This window comes from Peromyscus leucopus, chromosome 4 (assembly GCF_004664715.2).
Source record: "Peromyscus leucopus breed LL Stock chromosome 4, UCI_PerLeu_2.1, whole genome shotgun sequence".
NCBI lineage: Eukaryota > Metazoa > Chordata > Mammalia > Rodentia > Cricetidae > Peromyscus > Peromyscus leucopus.
In genome coordinates, this window is record NC_051066.1 from 45,598,490 (window position 1) to 45,620,280 (window position 21,791).

General features: G+C 43.9%; 1 protein-coding gene across 2 annotated transcripts in view; it reads left to right on the top strand.

Annotated features, from left to right (window-relative positions):
- The first annotated feature begins 6,380 nt into the window (after positions 1-6,380).
- Positions 6,381-21,791, top strand: part of Cers6 (ceramide synthase 6) — a 251,512-nt gene continuing 236,101 nt past the window's right edge. For both annotated transcript variants that reach the window (XM_028882011.2, XM_028882012.2), the window contains exon 1: positions 6,381-6,715. In XM_028882011.2, coding sequence (XP_028737844.1) covers positions 6,546-6,715 — 170 coding nt within the window. In that variant the 5' untranslated portion in view covers positions 6,381-6,545. The remainder of the gene's footprint in view (positions 6,716-21,791) is intronic.

Sequence of the window (21,791 nt, forward strand, 5' to 3'; positions counted from 1 at the left end):
ATTTAAGGCCAGCTCCATGATACAGGACTCATATCTGACACTCTCAGTGAGGTGAACAATCTGAAGCTAAATAGGTCAGACCTAGTACTATTATTCTGTTAAATGGGCAAAGAAATAAAATGACCTCAAATGCCATATTGCTATATGCATTACTTAACCCTCCTCAGAAAAGCTTCTTCTTACAGTACATAGTAATTAACCTACAGCTGTTCAATATACACAGAGTAAAGTCTTTGGAATGCTCAGTCCTAAATGGGATGTGTTTATCATACTTCCTTCCCTCAAGGCTCAGGGTTCTATGTAGAAGAGGGGAACAGAAAGACTGTAAGAGCCATAGGTGGTGAATGACTTCAAGGAAACAGTGTTCTCCAGATGCAACAGGGCAGATGCTCATATGAACTCACAGATATTGTGACAGCATGCATAAGAAACTGTAGAAATTCAAGGCAGACAAAGTCTAGCACACAGAACTGGGGAGATGGGCATGAAATTCCACCCCTAGACAAGGAGTTAATGGTATTTGATTGCTGCTTAAAGAGAAAGTTAATTTTCTTCAATGAAGTAACACTTGGTATATCAACCACACTCAAGGACATGTCCCATAGACAGGAGTAGTTGGCCAGCACAAACTGGACTCCATGGGTTTTGTGTTTTATTTTATTTAAATTTTTATTAGATTTGTTCACCTTATTTTATAAGTGTTTTGCTTGTATGTGTGTATGTAGGTATGGACACCATGTGTATGCTGTGCTCACAGAGGTCAGAAGAGGGTTTCAGATTGCCTATAACTGGAGTTACAGAGAGTTGTGAACCAACATGTGTGTGCTGGGAATAGAACCTGGATCCTCTGCAAGAGCAGCAAGGGCTCTTAACCTCTGATCCAGCCCCATGCTTTATTTTTTGAGAAGGGGATTAAGGAGGTTGGGAGGTGGGGAAGGAACTAGAGGAGTTGGAGGAGGCGAATGAATATGATCAGAATGCATTGTATGAAATTCTCAAACAATAAATAAAAACTCTTGAAAAACAAACAAGAACAAAGACTAAAGATAGGCAGGAACACATGCTATGGAATGTGTTCTGTGTGCTAGATGTTCCTTTCACGTTTGACACCTTAGCTTATCATCAGTCCAATGCTGTTAGTTAAATAATACTTATTTCTTCTTTTTAAGTTAGGGGAAGATGCTGTATTGGAGAATACTATTTTAAGGTGTGTTACTTTTGTTTATGTTGCATTTGTTTAACTCTGTGAAGCTGTGTTACTGACGGTCTAAATAAAGAACTGGCCAATAGCAAGGCAGGAGAGGAATAGGCATGGCTGGCAGGCAGAGAGAATAAATAGGAGAAATCTGGTGAAAGGTGGAAGAAGTTGGAGCCAGAGAAGGAGGAAGGCTCCAGGGGCCAGCCACCCAACTACACTACAAGCCATGGAGTAAGAGTAAGATTTACAGAAGGAAGAGAATGGGAAAAGCCCAGAGGCAAAAGGTAGATGGAATAGTTAGTTAAGAAAAGCTAGCAAGAAACTAAGCCAAGCTAAGGCTGGGCATTCATAATGAAGACTAAGCCTTCGCGTGTGGATTTATTTGGGAGCTGGGTGGCAGGTCCCCCAAAAGAGCAGAAACAACCAACAATACTGAGCTTCTTTCATTGTTATTACTGATGTGCCTACTGTAGAGACAGATCCTACCTACCTATTGCTGAAATCATTTACAAGGACACATACCATATACAGTATGAGTGGAATCTCCATAGGTAGGCACCTGGGCAAACAAACAAAAACAACAACAACCAAAACCCCAAACTACTGTAGACATATGGTGACTTTGCCAAACTCTTAGACTCAAGGGAGTACAACAATGTTATAATATTCCCTATTATTACCAGTTCCTTTTTTTGGCTTGGTAGTTAAAGAGTACTTGTTGCTCTTGCAGAGGACTGGAGTTTAGTACCCAGCTCCCATATCAGGCAGCACAAAACAGGTTAACAATAGCTCACTTGCACACCCCCCCACATATACCAAATATAAAAAAAAATAGTCAATGAGGTGAGTGTTTAAACTGAATGGTTACTTTTAGCACTGTCTTTGTTTTAAGCACTGAACATACGTAAGCAGGTGTGTAATCTAAGTGTGCCTTATATAGCAGGAATGGCACTATAAAGCAGCTCCTATGCTCTAGTCATAGCTAAAACGCAGGCTCATTAAATTTCATAGGTGTATCCCTTTGTTCCATACTAAAGGCTATCTGTTATCTGCTGTATCAGCAATGTTTTATTTATTGCTCTTATCAGATTTATCCCACCTTTTCCCACTGCTCCTGCTCTTTAAAAATCTTACTCATTCCTCATAATCTAATTACAGTTCTCCCTCTTGATTGGAGTTCCCTTCACCATTTCAAAACAGAATGCCTCCTTCTTCCTCTGAACCTTATTATCAGCACTAGCTGGGCACTTCTTTGATGTTTAGTGTGCCTTGAGTGGTGCTGGTGTGCATTGCTATCTGGTTTTCAGGAGAGTACATCCTCTTACCCAAGTAGATCTGTGTGTTCTTTCTGTAGAACAGGCACTACAATCTTGTGTCACTCAAACTCATAGTGGGAAATCGTGGAAACTTCTGGCTGTTCTCTTTCTCCCAAGAAGTAGAGAATCCTTATATGTGAACTTGAAGGCATGTGGAAGAGCTAAGATGTGGGTGTGCACCCAAGGATGAGAAAACTGGCTTAGCTTTGTTGATAGTTTCCAGTTGCCTGGGAAAGCAGGTGTATTTTAGTACCCCACTTCATATTCAGATTACAGAGCTGTTTCCTAATTGTAGTTCAGGCATTTTATACCCCAACTCCTCAACTTTTTTCTAGTCCCTTCAACTTACCAACCAGCTGTTCATTTTTTCCTTCAGCTATATATTTGTGTGAGGTGTCCATTGCTTTTTGGTTTCCTGGGGCAACAATTAGAAGTCCTTATTGTAAAGATATAAAGTGGCATTCCTAGAAGGTGCTGCCTCTCCTAACTTTCCCTGGACTCTAAGAGTTTGGCATGTGCTCTTGGAGTACTGTCTTGGATAATGAGACTCCTGGGTTAAAATTACAGTAATATAAGCAGATAGGGAAATTTTCCACAAAGTTAAACCACTCCTTGGAATTTAAAGATGAGAAGGCAATCAGTACTCTTGTACTCTGTGGGCCTGAAGCTAAATGCTGACAGGACTCTATGTGTCTTAGATTTTTTTTCACTTAACTGTCCGAGTCTGACTTCGCTCTCTGTGGCAAACTAGCTTTTGTTTTTTCCAGCTCTACCATGAAGTATGGTGGACAATATTCTCTGAGTTGGAATCCAAGTGTTTACAAAGTAGGATCCAGACCAGAGCTCCATTATCTGCAGAACACCCTTCACTGCTATCATGAGCCATCCTTGAATTAACCAAAATACAGTCAGATAAGAAATGATGGTTCACTTTATTGTGTTTTCAGAGAAATTGAGTGATAGGTAGTATGATGGAGCCATTTCTTGAGGGAGATATGCTAGACAAGCAAAACAGGTGTTTGCTTCTCTGTGTATGGGCACGAAGGTGAAGAATTGACATAGACTCTTTTCCATGTCTAATCTCATGTTAACTTCATAATAATGGCTAGAGGTAAGACAGATGCCATCCTGATGCAGCTCACAAAGGAGGACATGTGTGCTTGTAGAGACTAATCGACTCATCCAAGATCCTGACAAGTACTAAATCCTCCTTCTAGAACTGCCCGACAAAACCCATCCTCTATAATACTCTTCAAATCCCACCATATTCTCAAAGGTGATGGGTGAGAGAGAAGCATGATCTGTTGTTCTCTTATTAGTTTGTCTTGTAGAAATGCAGCTTGAGAGAAGCAGGAAACTGGACCCAGGAGAATGAGACAGAGAGAAGAAACACAAGAGGGTGAGTTGCAAAGCTGCTCACACATGTTCTGGAATACGGATGGTGATTTCTCCTCTCCAAAGAAGACTCCCTTCTTCTACCCAGAAATGGACAATCTCTTTCTTTGTGCCCACCTTGTGCTTCACATGATTGTAACAAGGATACATGAACATTGAATTTAACTATTCAAATATTATCGTCATCCAAAGATGTCTCCTTTTTGGGGAGGGAGATAGGGTAACATTGATTCATTAGTTTATAGTTAGTCAATAGTTTAATGAGTCCTCTATGTACTAGGTACTTTCTTTAAAATTTGAAACTACAACATTTAATAAAATAGACTATCTATATCTAGATATCTATCGATATATCTATAAAGATACAGAGCTACAGATATAGATATTTGGTTTTTTTTTGGGGGGGGCAGTGTTTCTCTGTGTAGCCTCAGCTGTCCTGGAACTCATCTATTTAAAGACCAGGCTGGCCTCAAACTCAGAGATTCACCTGCCTCTGCCTCCCAAGCGCTGGGTTTAAAGGCTTGCACCACCACCACCACCTGGCTGATAGATATTTTAAATGTTTGAAGCTTACATTTTAGAGACAAGGTAGCAAATGGTGTTAATGTTGTGTTGATGGTGATGGTGGCTTTGGGGATTAAGGGTTGTACATTAACTTGGATGGCAAATAGAAGGATTTATCCAGAATAAAATGAAGGAAAGAGAAGACAGATATTTTGGGAAAGATGTTCCAGAACAGAAAAATGCACACAGCACATGAAGTGTGAGGGCATGGGAGGTATGGTCCATGAAGAACAGGGACCCACGATAGCCACGCGGAGGGAGGAGAACACATAAGATCAGAGAGATAATAAGGAGCCAAATGTCTTATGAAATTATAATGTCTTTGACTTCTACTTGGGGAAGAACAGAGATGAAGCAGGTTTAAGTACTGGAATTGTGTGACAAAAATTTCAAATTCATCACTATGGTTAAGAGCAGACAGCAGAGGAACACGGACAGAATTGGGATTTAGGTGGTTGTGTGAAATGCTGGCTGTTTAGATCAGATGTCAGCCAAACCGGGGCAGAGGATGGAAGACTATGGTTTTAAAATGACTTGGGCAGAGTTTGTGATGTTAGAAAGGAGCTATGTCACCAAGAGGGAAGGGAAAAAGTGACTCCTTCCTTTTGGCTTGAGCTATGACCACAGGAAGGAAAGGTCTGGAGGGGAGATTAGTACTTTGGCCATCCAAAGATAACTGCTATGGACTGCATGTTTGTGTTCTCCCAAAATTCAATGCATTGGCATTTGGAGACAGAGCCCGTGGGATGTAATTAGCTTACGAGGGTAAAGGCTTGGGAATAGGGGTAGTGCCCTTGTAAGATAAGAGATACAAGGGTGCATTCTTCCAGCCTCTGCAACAAGAGATTCTTTGAGAAGACAATCACCTATCAAGAAGAGTTCCCGAAGTGTGCTTTTACTGCATACTGGATTCACTAGAGCCTTGGCTTTGGACTTTGTCTCTGGGAGTATGAGCAATACATTTTCATTGGTTGAGCCATACCGTCAAGCAGCCTGAACTAAGGCAAGAACTGACCTTTGCAATCACAGCTGACCTTGAGTAATTTCAAAAGGCGGAGAAGGCATGAATGGAAGCTCAACAAAAAACAGCAGGTGAGAATCTGGAGGCAACAGCATAGGCCTTGAGGGTTTGGTTTAAAGGGAGGGGGAGAAGGAATAAATACCACCCCCCATTACCCACCAAGTCAAAAGGTGGTTCCCGCTGTATTTGCAGGTGAGTGGAGTAGTTTCACATAACGCTGCTGTTATCAGCTCCTGTCATCACCACCATCACCCCCATCATTAAGCAATTAATTAATCACAAATTACTAATTTCTCCTGCTATTTCATAAATCGAAATAAGGGGCCTTATTCCCCGGGGAGCCAGACTCAATGAGAAGCAGCAGTGTAAAACGTGGCAGGAAGGTCAAGGTGGGGGGCGGGCAGGCTTGGGTTGGAGGCAGAAGTCTCTTGCCAAACTATCCCGCCCCAGTTCCTGATTTCCTTTTCGCACCGAAGAGGATGCTCCTTCCCCTCCTACTCCTTCCTCCTTTGCGCCCCCTACTTCTTCTTCAGCGGTTCTTTCTCAGTGTAGGGCTCTCGCTGGAAGCCCGGCCCCTGCCAGCCTCCACTTCGCCTCTCTGCGCACGGGAAGAGGACGAGAGCGCGCAAACCGCAACGGGGCAGGAGCCGGCGGTCCGACCGTGTGCGATCCAACTCCGGGCTGGGACAGAGGTGCAGGAGGCGCACCAGGTACAGGTCCAGAGCCCGAGCGTGGCCCGCAGCCTTCAGGGCGTGGGCGAGCCGGCCGCGTGTGCCTCGCTGTTTGACGCGAGCACCAGCCAATCAGGGCGTGCGGCCAGGCTGCCACGTGACAGGCAAGGCGGCCCCTTTCTCAGCGCGGCCAGAGGGAGGAGAGGAGCGGAGCCAGCCGTGAGCCTGGGAGCGCAGCAGCCGCGGAGGAGGCGGCGACAGGCGGGAGCAGCGGCCGCACAGGCTCCGGGCCAGCCCAGCGCGCATCCCCGGCGGGCGCCCTGCGCTGCAGAGAGCTCGGAGGAGCGCGGGAGCCTCGACCCAGGAGTGGACAAAGCAAGATGGCAGGGATCTTAGCCTGGTTCTGGAACGAGCGGTTTTGGCTTCCGCACAATGTCACCTGGGCAGACCTGAAGAACACGGAGGAAGCCACCTTCCCGCAGGCGGAGGACCTTTACCTCGCCTTCCCCCTGGCCTTCTGCATCTTCATGGTGCGGCTCATCTTCGAGAGGTAAGAAGGGCCGGAGCGCCTGCTCTCCTGCACACACTCACACGCGTGCACACTCGCCTGCTCCGTGGCGCACGCCCCCGCGCTCGGGCTCACACCTCCCAACCTTTGTGTTCACCGTGGGGTCCCCGATCCCTCAGCCGGGCTGGCCTCTGGGGAGCTAGAGAGGGTCCGACTCGCCCGCCGATCTCCTCCAGGGCGCCGCGAAGGGGCCGCGGAGAGCTGGGTCGCCGCCCGCGCTCCTCCTTCCCCGGCTTCCTCCTCCTAGAGAGGGCCGGCGAACAAAGGTGAGCGGCGGCCGGCCACGGGGAACCGCTGCGCGGGGGCTCGGCCGTCTCCATCAGAGTGGCACTCGGCGCTTCCAGGCTGGGCTTCTCCTCCGAGGCTAGCCGCCACCCACTTGACATCCTGGAACGATGGGGACGCGCGGCCCGGAGGGAGGAGGAGCGCACACACTTCCAGCTCTTCCACTCCCGCACGCACGCGGGAGACGGGGCCGCGCTGCAGAAGAATTTGCCCGGACCTTTGGCTTCTGCTTGCTCCCTGGCTTCCATCCGTGACACCGTTTTAGGCCCTCAGTTCTAGGAAATGGGTGACGACAGCACTCCGGATCGTTAGTGGTTTCTTTAAAAGAGGGCAGAACAGGACCAGTGCCCATCACACAAAATGGTCATTTGAATCGATAGTAGGACCCCGTGACTAATCATAAGCTTCTTGCTGGTACCGGAAGACTCTTGAAATGTTGAGAGAATTGTCACGAAATTTTTGGTATGAGTCCTCAATTTGATTAGATCTCGCCATTGTATTCGCACACAAACTTAGGTTACTTCATTGAGTCAGCCTTAAGTCACGAAACTAGATTTTGCCTTGCTGTGCATTCAACACGCTCTAGTGAAACAAAATCGGCACCACACACATCTTTCTTTTAACTGGAAAAAAAAAAGTCGCCCTCCTCTTTCCTCCTCCCACCCCCATTCATCAGTGAAGACTGAATTTCTTAGATCACAAATACCCATTTCCACTCCAATCTCCCTTCCCTGCCTCCAGCTCACCTTGGCTGTTGCTCAGGCTGCTGCTGTTATCTTGTTTACTCTTGGTTTGCCTAAAACCATTGTAGAGGATGTCAGAATGTATCTTTTGTATCTTTTGTTGCTGCACATAGCAACAGAGCTTCCTGGGAACAAAAAAGTATGATTTGTTTTAAGGAGGGTGCATTTTTCAATGGGCAGTATTGTTGCTTGTGAACTAAATCAGCTGTTGCGGAGCTGAAATTGTCTTGCACAAAGGACAGTCCTTCTATTTTAAAACGATTGGAATCCAGTGCAAATATGTCATTGATCCTATCCAGCGCTGAAACTCACTGTGAAAAAGCGGGTGTGTTTGAAGGCTGCAAATGTTTACTTACAGAAGTCTAACCTTGCTATCTCTGCAAAGACTAGCCGACTTTCAGGAATAATAGCAGGCTGCTGCCGGTGCTGGCACACTGGAAGGGCTCCGCACAGTTGCTGGATGACACCCCATGAAATCCGTCTGCATTTGTGTGGCTACTTGAAAGGAAATCTCAAGTTGTATCTCTTGGAGAACAGAAAACATGGCAGCTGATGAACCATATGCGCAGGCTGCATTTCCCCAGCGTTCTTTTCCATTCTGATTCCAGGCTCTTCAGTAGGCTGGAGAAATATTAAAGATGAAGATAGCTTGGTTTGCACTTGGCTTTCTTTGTCTAAAACACACACACACACACACACACACACACACACACACACACACACGTGATGTAATATCTAAAGACTGAAGGTTCGGTTTTCTTTTTGCAGAAATACTTTTTTCTTCCTAGTATAATCTCATAACTTGATAAGAGTTTATACAAAAGGGTCCGCAACCTTCAACTGCCAATTATGACATATGTCTCTGTGAGTGAGTGTGTTGTGTGTGTGAGGGGGAGTGAGTTTTCTCAAGGCCACTGATATGAGTAGAAGACATTTAATGGATTTATGATTAATGTTCAGACTATTAACACAATGTCACACCTGTACGGTGGGATGCTGCTGACTTGGTGGAGAGTGACTGCTTTGTTTCTTCTTCCTCTAGTGGTGACAGCTGTGTCTTTAACTACTCAGGCTCAGTTCTCTAAAAGTCAGAGAGTAATTGTATCTGGAGTCAGAGGTTCTGCATTTGTAGGTTTTTGTCAAACCCAAATATACACTCTGTTATTAGCCTGTGCTAGTCATCTTGTTTGTGTCCACCAAGGGCCGGAGTCAGTGTAACTGAGCCAGCCCATATTGTTGTCAAAGATACAGCTCATGCTAGGTACCCTTTGACATGATGCACATGAAGCTTTTTCTTTCTTATAGTGTCCTGGAGTGGCTAACATTAATGAATCCAATTGTGATAGAGATAATTTCTCCGAGAGTCTATGCTTTGTCATTTATTTCAAAATTGAGAACATATCAGAAGATCAGTGATTGTCCAAGATCTTTATCTTCTATTAAAGCCAGTAACGCTTTTGCAGAAACAAAAATCAACAAACTTGAGTATATACTCTTTAATCTTAACATGTTACTCCCCGCACTAATGAATTGACTGAGTTGGGTCTTGTCAATTGAATAACTCCTTTTTCTGTTTTCCCTGCCACTGTTGGGGTGTGATAGAGGAAGCACCAGTGGCCAGAGCATGTCATTTTGCAACAGCATATGGAGAACAATATGGTAGCCCAGCATGGCTGGTTAAAAATAGAGCAGCCTAAGGTCACTGACTTGAGTCTGTGAGATGCCCAAACCTACCCAGCTCTTAGTAACAGCCTTGTACTCCCATTTGCCCTGGGGAGAAATGGAATGAGTCAATGTACATACTACCTGATTAACAGAGTAAAACTCTTAAAAAAAAAAAAACAAAAAAAAAAAAAAACAGATAAATAGCATCTCTTAGGATGAAAATTCTGTCTCCCATTATATTATGTTGGTGACTTGATGACAGAAAACATATTTAATAATGTAAAGTTGTCATCTATTCCATTTCTTGATTTAGTGCTTGGTTAGGCTCTGCAGACCATCTCTGGGAACTGTAACAAATGCTTCTTCCAACTTTACTTTTGAAAAATGTGCTTGGAAGCTGGGCGGTGGTGGTGCATACCTTTAATCCCAGCACTCAGGAGGCAGAGGCAGGTGGATCTCTGTGAGTTTGAGGTCAGCCTGGCTTACAGAGTGAGTTCCAGAACAGCCAGGGCTACACAGAGAAACTCTTGTCTCTTGGGAAAGCAACAACAACAACAAATGTTTTGCTGTGGTATTCACCAGTAACGGAACTAAAGTTCAGTTGAACTCCTGTTTGTAAATAAAACTTCTTGGAATTATTCTTAAGAAAGGTAACTTTACTGTGTCCTAGTCTGCATGTACATCAAGCTAGGGCCCAGATCGTGGTTTCTATCTGTTTATTCCTCAAAAGCAAATGACCATTGCAAGTCAAGGTTGCTTTCTTTTTTAAAAAGATACTTCTTGCTACTTATGGCATAAGAATCTTTTTTTATTATTATTATTTCCACATGAACTGAAAACAGGTGTATTTGTGGAGTGCCGTGGAGTGCAGTGTGTAATGAAAACTATGTCACGTGAATAAACATATATGTCACCTGAGAAATCCTTACTGTTTTCTCATGTGAATATTTACTCTTGGGAACTTTTAAGCAGTGCACACTGTGTTGTTTGACACAATTGCCTTCCGGTGTCATAGACCTTAAAAAGACATTCCTCCAAACTCGGGCCACCTTGACCTCTGTCTTTAGTCTCTTGTACCTGGAGCCTCTGGTAACTGCCATTCTGCTCTCTACTTATATGAGAGTGATTGTGTTAGGTTGGAAGGGGTGTGTGTGTGTGTGTGTGTGTGTGTGTGTGTGTGTGCATATGGTGTTTATTCTCTAAAGACCTGGCTCATTTCACTTCATCTATTGCAAATGAACGACTTCTGAAAGGTCAGAGAATGTTCCGTTCTGTATGTATAGTTCCTTTCTCCATCCACCTGTTGATGAATTAACTGGACAGATTTGGCTGTTACCAAGGATGATGTGACAGTTGTGATGATCCTGGTAGCTCTGTGCTGAGTTTTCCAGATAGAAAAAGGATGGAGTAGGTAGAAGCTGTATAGGGCCCTTCCTTACTACTTTACCTAGCAAGCACAGGGTTCAAGGTGCTTTTCCTTCCAAATCTCTTATTCTTGTGATTCTCCTGTATGAAGATTGTTAATTATTATCTCATGAGATTCCGAGTGAGGCTAATCATCATGGTTTGGCAAGCACAAATAAGCTTTCTCAGAATAAAGGTGGTTTTATTGTTGTTTCCATAGAAATACTCCAGTCAATCATTTGGCTTCTTTTTAAAAAGTATTTTTCAATTGTGTTTTGAGCCAAAAAGAATCCTTTGGGGTGTTACCACTTGTGAAACGTTACAACATTCCTGGCTAACCCAAAAGGAAGCTTCTACAGAGAACACAGCTGTTTGCTTGCTTCAGACATCTTTTTGTCAGAATCTCGAGTTGAGCTGACATCTGACTGAGTGAGAAAGCCGTAGTAGCTCAGTGCTGACAGGGTGGCTCTCAGTGCCACACCACAGGAGGAGTGCCATCCCTCGGGAGCTGACACCAGTCCAGTGAGCAGTGCTCAGCCCCAGAATGACTCTCTCTTCCACTGTCGTCAGGGAACAGTTGCCTTAGTTCTGTCGAAGGTAATGTCTAGGTAGCCCCACCCCCCTCTGCTTACAGTTTGTGTTCTGTCTCTGCCTTGGGACCCCTGAGCAGAGGAGGATAGCGAAAATGAAGGCAAGGGACTGGGGTGATGTGCTGGGGGTGGGGGAGTGAGGGAAGGTACCGTGAAAAAGTACAGTAGCGGATCAAGTCCAGGACTGAAGGATATTGTTGCATTGTACCCTTGAATGAAAAGGCAGGTGTCCTCAGACACAGTTCAGAAGAGTGGGATAACTTCCACACAAGCGTTTTCTCCGTGTGAACTCAGTGTTATATATGAAACTCGAAAAACGTGCCTTATTTAGCTTATTAGACAAAGGTGTTATGGAGGTGAAACCTGTGAACACCTGCTGTGCCATAGAGAGAGATACAAGAGGCAAGGGTTGGGTTCTCACACAAGTAGGTTCTTGTTTGTGGTCTTTTACCCAGGTTGGGAAAAATGTATTACCATGGGTATTTTGTGGGTAAACAAGTAAGATGGACAGTGTTATTTGAAAAAGTTTAGTACAACTTTTTCATTCAGCAAAATAAAAGATTTGTATTGTAATATGTAATGATTTAGCTATTTTAACAAGTTGACTTGGGGGTGAAAGGTATGATTTCGTTCTTAACGAACACGACTGTACGGTAGGGGAAGTCTGTGAGAAAATTTAACGCTATTACAAATGACTTAATGACATTACACGTTATGACATTAGTCCCCCGACTCCACTGAGGGCTTTTCTGTGAGGCTCTCTGGTCCCCGTGGGGAGGGAGGGCTGAGTAGTTTTCGCTGGGGTGGCTAGCTTATAGAGTAGTTCAGAAGTAGTTGTTCGTACCCGAGAAGGGCAGCTGAAGGGAGATGGGTTCCAGTTGAATTTCTTGCACAGCCTTGCCAGACCTCGCCATGTTTTCCTTAAGCCACCTGACTGAGCCTTGTGGGCAAGGGCTGGAACCAGGGTGCTCCCTGCCTCCTGAAAGCTTCAAGTTTACATTTCTCTCCCCGTGACCAGACAGAACCAGATTTTCTAAAGCAATTGTTCATTAATTTCTTGCAAAGTAAAACCTCTCAAACATTTGTATTGTTATGCTCCCCCCCCCCCATCATCTGGTGGTCACTTCTTAAATACTTCTGAGTCAGGATATCGGGGTTACAGATTTGGTTTGATAGTACTCTCATGTCACCTTCCTTTTCTCTTTGTTGTTTAAAGTTAAGCACACAAGCCTCTTTCTAGCACACCTGTTAGTAATACCTCAATGATTTTTATTCTTAAGATTTTATTCTGTAGCTTCTTTCTCCTTCAGAATGACTTCATGCTAGGGATAGTGGTGTGCACCCATAATCCCAGCCTTCAAGAAGCAGTGATGGGGAATCAGGAGCTTGAGGCTAGCCTGGGCTACATAAAGAGATCCTGTCTCAAAAACCCCAAAACAAACTGTGATGTCATTAACTTTACCTTAAGTCACCCTTTCCTGATAGGAAACCTTTATCAACTGCTCCAGCCACTTATTCTGTAGCATGATTGAGCAGATTGGGGCGATTTTCACAGTGCATTGGGGGTGTGTCTCCTTGGTGATGCTGCAGATGATTGAGGGCCTAGGTTGTGAATGCGAGGCTGCGACTGTGCTCATCGTTTATTCTATTTGATGTTTGACTACGACAGTGATGGCCATTGTTAATGAGTAGCTTTTTACACTTTGAAAATAATCATACTGAGTAATATTTATGCTCTAATGAGTTTATGACTCTGTGGATTTACTTCATTTAATCATCTCCAAGCCCATGTAAACTGGATGCTAACTTTTGCCCAATTTTACAATTGAAAGTAAGGATTGAGAATTAGGGAAACACAGCTAACTTTGTGCAACTTAAAAAAAACAGTGTGGGTTTCTTGATTTAATAAACTCAGTGGTCTCACTGAAAACAAATAGTATGAAGTCACACACATGGACACACATGTGCACATACACACAAGCACACACATGGCTTCTGTATACAGCTTTTTGCCATCTGGTAATATAAATTTGAACACTCCTTTTGTAATTAAACCTACTTAGGCTCGCTTCACTCATTACATAATTCTACAGTGGTGATGGATCAATTTTGTTGGGTTTGGAGGCTGTTTTCTAATTCTTGTAGGTTCATCTTTCACTTCCTATTGATTTCATAAAGGTATGCTTTCTAGAAGTAGCATTCCTAAGTCCCAAGAACAACTACTCTAGCATTCTTGATAGATGCAAGTTGCCAGATAGTTGTCTAAAAAGACAATGATCCTTGGAAGTCCTTGGCAGAGTGCAGATTTCATAGGGGACTTGAAGATTTTCTGTTGAAATATGAACTGTGAAAGAGGAGTCATAATTTACTCATTGCAAACATTGATCAGTTGCTTGCACTTTGCATTTTCTGAAGTCAGGCATTATTTAATTTTGGCAGAGAAGTGGTGATCCCCCTCATAGTAATCTTGCTCCTCCTCCTCCTGCTCTTCTTCCTCCTCTTGGTCTGTTTATCTGGTCATGTTTGTACTCTCGTATTTCTTTCTCCCTTCTGCCTCTCCCCATAAGCATCTTGTTAGGGAGGTCTCTGAGTCTACACCATAGAGGGAAGCTGTGAGAAGGAAGTAGTATACACTTGACTCTGTGGTGGAGCATGAGATGGAGAGTCAGCGTTGAGACAAGGGCAGAACCAGCGGGCTGCATAGCTTTTTTTTTTTTTTTTTTTTTTTGTGAAGGGAGATGATGCCCAAATTAATTTATACTATAATTTTGAACTTTTGATTTAAAAAAAAGTACTAAAGGGCTGGTGAGATGGCTCTGCTGTTATGGACTGCTATGGCAGAGGACCTGAGTATGGTTGCCACCACTCATGTCAGGGGCCCAGAGCAGACTGCAACTTGTGCTCCAGGGACTCCATTGCCTCCGGCCTCCACCAGCGCCTGTATTCATATCTACATGCATAATTGAAAGTAATAAAAATAAATCTTTAAAAAATGATAATAAATCAACCCATAGAAAAACACACACCTAAACTACAAGATATCAACTCATATCCAATGGGATGTTTTCAGTTTCACCTAATGCCATCATATTGTTAATTTGGTTTTAATATATGAATTTGGAGAAGGGAGCCACACATGTGTGTGGTTCCCCAGAGAGGGACCTCAGGCTTCTAGAAGAACTCAGTGTGTGGTTCCCCAGAGAAAGAGTGCAGGATTCTAGAAGAACTCAGTCTGTGGTTCCCCAGAGACGGACCTACAGGTTCTAGAAGAGCACAGTATGTGGTTCTCCAGAGAAAGAGTGCAGGATTCTAGAATAACACAGTGTGTGGTTCCCCAGAGAGGGACCTCAGGGTTCTAGAAGAACTCAGTGTGTGGTTCCCCAGAGAAGGAGTGCAGGGTTCTAGAAGAACACAGTGTGTGGTTCCCCAGAGAGGGACCTCAGGGTCTAGAAGAACTCAGTGTGGGGTTCCCCAGTATCCAAGGATTATAGAAAATGTATTATCGCCGGCACAGGATTCATTTACAACAGGCCAGGATAATAGGGTAGCATTCTCTATGGCTCTCAGGGAGGTTTGGGAGAGATGGGGTCAGATTTGGTTCTCCTGCCTCTTTCTATTCAGCATCACATTTCACTTGTAAGCAAGTGGGTAGGACATTTGAATATGTGAATGTAATTTTTTTATGAAAGTTGTATATTGTGTAGGCTTGGACATGTCAATAGACACATATTACAGAGTGGTTGTTTTGAAAATTTATTAGAGTATTTAGTCATTGTACAAAACTCTACTTTCTTTAATTCATCTATGAGAATATTTGTGACATTTTTAAAAAGGAAAAAAATTTCCCCCAGTGGCTTTCAGAATAGACCTCTTTCAGAGTGCTAGTGTATCTGGGGATTGAATTGTGGGGTGTGGTCGAAAGAGCCAAATGGTTTTTAATTACTAGAGGGAGACATTCCTTTACTAGGTGATCTCTTTTGCACAGTGACCTAGGACTAGCATTTGCTGGAACTTGCCATTGTCTGCATAAATGTCACATCTTATCTGTGAGGTGTTCAGGTTACAAGCTATTCCTGCTTCCCGAAGCTGCTTGAAAGCATGGTTTCTTTATTTTCCTCTATGCCTTTCCCTCCCTTCTCCCCACCCACCCCCTCGCTCCCTTGCTCCCTCCCTCCTTCCCCTTTCTCCTCTCCTTCCCATTAGTGAAGATGCTTTAGAGGCACAGGGGGCACAAGGAAATCTCCAGAGGCAGGAGAGGAATCATTTAGAGTAGGGAGGGGACATGAATAACCATCCAGAATCTTACGCGGGGCGGTTAGGCCAGGACCAGAGAACACCACCAGCCAGACTGAGCGGCTCTACAGATCTTGTTTTAATAGATCACCATTTCAAAGTGGAATAAAGTGACTTGGCCATTTAAGCAGAGTGGCAATTTTGACACAATAGCTTGAGTGTAGGAAAATGGAGAAAGAAACAATCAGTCACTTTGGCATTGTAGAGATTATGAGAGAAATGGTTTTGTGTGTCTGTGGGCGTATCTTCAGGAGCATCAGCAGGCTTGATGGGGAATGGGGCATTGGAATTGTTAGTTTTGTATGTTTCCTGAACTTCATTAGAAATGGGAAGCCATAACTAGACTTAAGAGGAGCGCAGATAGATAGCAGAAAAATGATTATACAACTTGGCTTTAAGTCTGGACACTCCTTTACCCACTACGTAGCAGTGGAGTGAATTCCCTGGAATTCATTGTCCTCAACTGAAAAAAAAAAAAAAAAAAAGAGTGTATGTGCCTGCTTTGTAGTACTGGAAGACTGCGTGGGAAAGTAGATGGAAAGGGGACCCAATTAAGAACTGGTTCTAAAGCACACATTGTGTCCACTCTAACTGATATTGTGGTGGTGGGGGGGGCATGGAGCAAGGGTACTAAGTGGCAGGCTGTAAGACCCATTTATATATTTGACCCTAGAACTGAAAGTTCCTTGTTCTGTTGAGTAAATCTTTAGAGTGTTAGGACTTGAAGCAATGTGCCTTAGGGAGGAGGTTGTAGACAGTTCCCTCCCCAACTCCTGTACACCAAGGACTGTTTGGTTACTCAAAAGCGATATGTTTTGAAGACGTGAGCCCTGGATCCTGTACCTTTGGCTCCTGGGAAAAGTCTTCCTCTAGAATTTTCTAAGGAAACTCCATTTCTATCTGAGGCTCGGTGCAGGGATCTTGTCCACCTCCCAGCCCTGGTTGGATCCTTACGTTTCTATTTTATTGCCTGCAGTCTCAAGGGAAATGGGTTGGTAATGGCAAACATAAAAATAGGCATTCCTATTGATTAAGGATAAGAACCTTATTCTGGCCCTGCTTCTTACTAGTTACAGGCCTGGAAGCCAATTAACCCCTCCAAACACAGTTCCTTCTTAAAACCGATGGGGTGAGTATGAGGTTGGCATGAGAGTGCCTGGCTTGCTGAAGCAGTGACTACTCTCTCTGCAGGTTTATTCTGGCCACGCACACGTGTCTCCTCTCATTCAGTTTCTGGGGTGCAGTGGAGCTCTGATCTCTAGACGTCTCACTGTGCTGACCTCACTGTGCGTGATGAACACATGCACAGACCCTCTTATGTGCAGACCTACTCTTTTCTAGGCAGGGCTGTCTGTACTCTCATTGAATTACACATTCCCTATTCTCTTTCTTCTTCTTCCTTAGGGAAGAAGTCTTAGGAAGAGTCTTCTGGGAAGATTCTGACTGTTCCAAGTGGTAGCTGTCAGAAAACAACCCTAACAGCTTCATGAAGAATGGGGCCTTTTCTACTTCATACTCATGTAATACAGTTTGATGGGCTTGGGCATTAATAATCAGATAGCTCAGAGACACTTTTCTTCTACTAATTCCTCCCAGAAATAGGAAGGCGGTGAGACTGATTTTTTTCTGATTTCTTTCAGATTTGAGGTCTTGTGTATTACCTCTTTTTGATGCTGAAGAGGAAAAGAAACAGGGGTGGAGAGATGGCTCAGCAGTTAAGAGTGTGTACTGCTCTTGGAAAGAACGGAAGTTCTGTTCCCAGCACCCAAGCTGCGTGGCTCACAGTGGCCTGGAACTGTAGCTACAGGGTATCTGGTGGCCCCTCTGGTCTCTCAGGCACAATACTCATGTACACAAACTCGCTCTCAAACACACACGCACACAATGAAAACATTAAAGTTAAAAAGAAGATTTCATTCTTGTACCATTGAAATCATACTTGTAAAAAACACAAGCATTCAATATGGGTTGGAAAGAATACATTTGCTTCTTTTCCTTTAGAGAAACAGATGTGTACCCTCACATTTGCGTGTGTGTGTGTGTGTGTGTGTGTGTGTGTGTGTGTGTGTGTGTGTGTGTCTAACCTCACCTAACTCCAGAGATACAGGGAGGATTTGCACCTGCTCCCGGCCATGGGTATTTTTCCAGCTTGCCATAATTTAAATGTAATTTGTAAATGTCTAGCCATGTAAATAGTTCTTTAAATCTGCCACTTCTTAGAAAAAGGCACAGACAGAGGGTGCTTTGGGGTGATTGAATACAGTATTTGTGGTGGGTTGTCTTTTAAATGAGGAAGTGAGGCAGAGATGAAACCACAATTTTTACAATGGCAGATCCAAAAATGGCCTTAGCCATAGTTCAGCAGAATCACGCCCTTTCTGCTTTGAAGGAAGTTGCAACTTATTACTCATTCAAAACTAGTTCAGTCTCTGTGGGTCAGACAGAAGTGGAGCACTGGGGGAGGGGGGATGCGGACAGCCTGCTGCAGTAAAGACAGTATATTATTTCTAGATTTTTTTTTTTAAAAAGCAAAGCAATAAAATGGACTCAGAGTTGTTAGGCACCCGGTGAAGCCCATCTAAACACAGATATGTTAAGGTGATAAGAAACCCTTCAAGAGCTCAGTGCCCCATGACAACACTGTCATACATCGTATGGGGCACCCGTAACCTGAAGGCCACGCTTTGAGAAATAACAGCAGCTATGAAAAGCACTAACTCTCTTTGGATGCACAGATCAAGATGGTAGAGCCTAGAGCCACAGAGGGACTCTAGCACTCAGGTCTTCGCAGAGCCTATGGATCTGCAGGCAGTGCCCTTGTGGAGTGGCCTTCAGTGCAGGGAGAACTGGACTCATGTTCTGCCTTATTCCTCACCCCACTGAGCTCGTGTGCGTCACAGCACACCAGGGGTGGGGCATTTACACAGCAAAAACAACAGTACTGCCTCATCCTGTGGAGACCCAGAGTGTGCGTAGAAATGAGACTCCTTGGCGATTGAGTTATGCAGCCTGCTCCCCCTGTTATCCAGGTGCCATGATCTGTGATGTAAAAAAAAAAAGAGCCTAGCGGTGGTGGCACAAGGCTTAGGCAGAGCCAGGCGGATCTCTGTGAGTTCGAGGCCAGCCTGGTCTACAAAGCGAGTTCCAGGAAAGGCGCAAAGCTACACAGAGAAACCCTGTCTCAAAAAGCAAAACAAAAAATATTTTAATGAAGGATGTCGGAAGGCTTCCCATTAAGTGTGGGTTGTGACTCCGGAGAAGAGAACTTCTACTTCAGGTGCCCAGGGTCAGTTCTCTGCACCCTGGCTCCTTCCCACATACTGACTCCATGCCCCTGAAACCGTGTGCTTGGCTCTTTCCTCCTGCTTTCACCGTGGCAACTTCCATCTTTTTCGTTAAGCAGTTTGTTCGGCAGCCACACTCAACCGGCTGCTTGTGCCTTGTAAAGGGGATGAGAGCGTGCACAAAAATAGACACACAGGTGGCGAGTGTCCACCAGCTGTCATCGCTGAGGCAGGGGCAGGCCGGCAAGCACTCCATCACCCATATGTTCTATGAGTCTGATTCTGTTGAGCTTTACAGAGCATCACTCTGGCTTTCGCTAAGGTGAGGTACCTGTGTTTACTTGGAATCCAGACCCCGGAAACAAACATGTCAACTGACTATGACTTAGAGTTTAAGGAGGGAAGGGCTAGGAGATTCCAGCCATGCTGAGGTTACTGCCACCCTCCGAGATAGACTTCCGCTGTAGTTCTTTGAGTGGGAAGTAGGCTCCCTGTTGCCAGCCCCTTACGCTCCACCTCAGCTGTCCTCATGGGCACACTGTCAAGCCATGTAGGACAGATTGGAGGGCAGCTAGTGGCCAACAGCTGGGATTTGCCCTCTCCTTTTGACAGCCGGATCCCACTCTTGCAATTCTAAATCTGAATTCCCTTCTTGCTTAAAAATCTACCATGTCATTAAATCTAAAGTGTCTGGGGTTTGTGGAACTGGTTGTGAAGGGACTCATGTCACCTTCTGGCCCTCAGCCCTGATTACTAATTGGTCTGCTATTATTCACATTGCTAGAGCAATGATGAGTGGGGCCAGCTGACTCAAAGGTGAGTTACTAGGAGCATTCAGCACAACGTTTGCTAACTTCAACATTATCTTTTTTTAATGTCTAGAAAATGTAATGGACAACATGGAATAAATGTTCTCAGTATTTTCAGATAACTTCATGGTTTGTGGCTTTTTTCTGATTAAAAAAAAAAAAAGACATGCACTTGGTTATTGTTTTTAACAATTTTGAAACGACCGACTTGTGCTTGGCCAACAGTTTTCTCCCTTTTCTGAGTCGAAGACAAGACAAACGTTGCACTGGAAGCAGAAGTGAACTCGTTAGCCCTTCTTTCCATCCGTCCCCGGTCCACTGCTTCAGCTGGTGTCGAACCCTTTTACTCAGATAATCCAAGGAACTTTAAGCCTATCATGTCGTCTGAAGTTCTGCTAAATTGGATGCACTTGGTTAATTTGGCCCATTTTAAAAGTCCACCTAAGAGTGAGGGTGCTCCTCTGAATGGGAGCTGCAAAGGTGGAGGGTGTATGGGGTGGACTTCAAATTGTTACAGGAGATGTGCTTATATTTGCAAGTGGAGTTAAGTACCTTATTTCTTGTCCTGAGGCCAGCGCTCAGATCTGGAGAAAGTGAGACTCAGAGCAAGAAAGGAAGTGAGAAAGAGGACATTCATTTTGTTGATTTTCAGTGTGTGACAAAGCCTAGAACTCGGGCATAGAACTCTGACTTGGGCCAAAAATTAGTGGAACCCTGGGTCTCCCAATCCCAGGTTACCCCAGTGTGTATTGGCAGTGTGTGAACCCCAGCTCTCAGATGTGTAGTTACCACTATCTCAACAGACAGTTGTAGGACACTGTTTGGGTCTATATGAACGGGACACTACAGAAATATGCTCAAAAGTATGCCTGACTGAGATCACTGAATCACCACTCAGGGTGAATTTACCATGTGTTTAACTAGTTAGACAGATCAAGAGACAGACATTGTTTAGCATCCTTTCTTGTAAGTATCCTCTTGCTAGTATTGATCTAGTTTTGTAAATTAAGGAAAAATAAATTCCAGTGTGAAGATATAAAGCCTAATACAATAAAACTCAGGATTCTACTCAAAGCCATTGGTTTCCAGTGAAGGACAATGTGTGCTCTGGTCCATGCTACCAGTCAAAACTGAGTCTTATTTTCTTTTCTTTAGGGGTGTGTGTGTGTGTGTGTGTGTGTGTGTGTGTGTGTGTGTGTGTGTGTGTGTTTCTCTGTATTTTGACTGTGCATTTCTGGAACGATCTCTGTATCTAATTTTTTCTTGTTTAGTGCGAACACTTTACAAGGCATTATTAAAGAGATAAAAGTACTGTGTCTGCACAAAAAAAGAAGCTAAGAAGTTAAGAATGGTAGCAGAGGATGTGTGTGTTGACATGCTTCGGGATCACACTATTCCTCATAAGTCTCTCAAAGCAACCATAAGCCTGGACCTGGTATTCTGAACATGTTTATTGAAACATTTATTTGAAAATAAAATGCTGAAGACTATACTATATTGCATTTAAGAATTATACTCCACTTAAAAACATTAATTTTTCTCAGTTTTTCTTATTTATGAAAAGTTGCCAGGCAGTTGTGGCGCACGCCTTTAATACCAGCACTTGGGAGGCAAAGGCAGGTGGATCTCTGTAAGTTCAAGGCCAGCCTGGTCTAGAAAGTGAGTTCCAACATGGCCAAGGATACACAGAGAACCCAATCTCAAAAATCACCCCCCTCCCCTGCCCCCCACCAAAAAAAAAAGAGAGAAAGAAAAGGTTACCCATCCTATCTTCGGTTATATTTTCAATTCAAATGACAACAAGTGTCTATAATGATTAATAATGTTCCAGATATTAATATTTGAATATTAACATTTGAAACATTTGAATGCTTAAAATAACGCCTTTAAACATTGTTTAAAATGTTTATATATCTCTAATCTCATTGAGAAACTCAATGCAGAAAGAAAACAAGACCAAGTTCTGATTTTCATTGTTTCCTCAG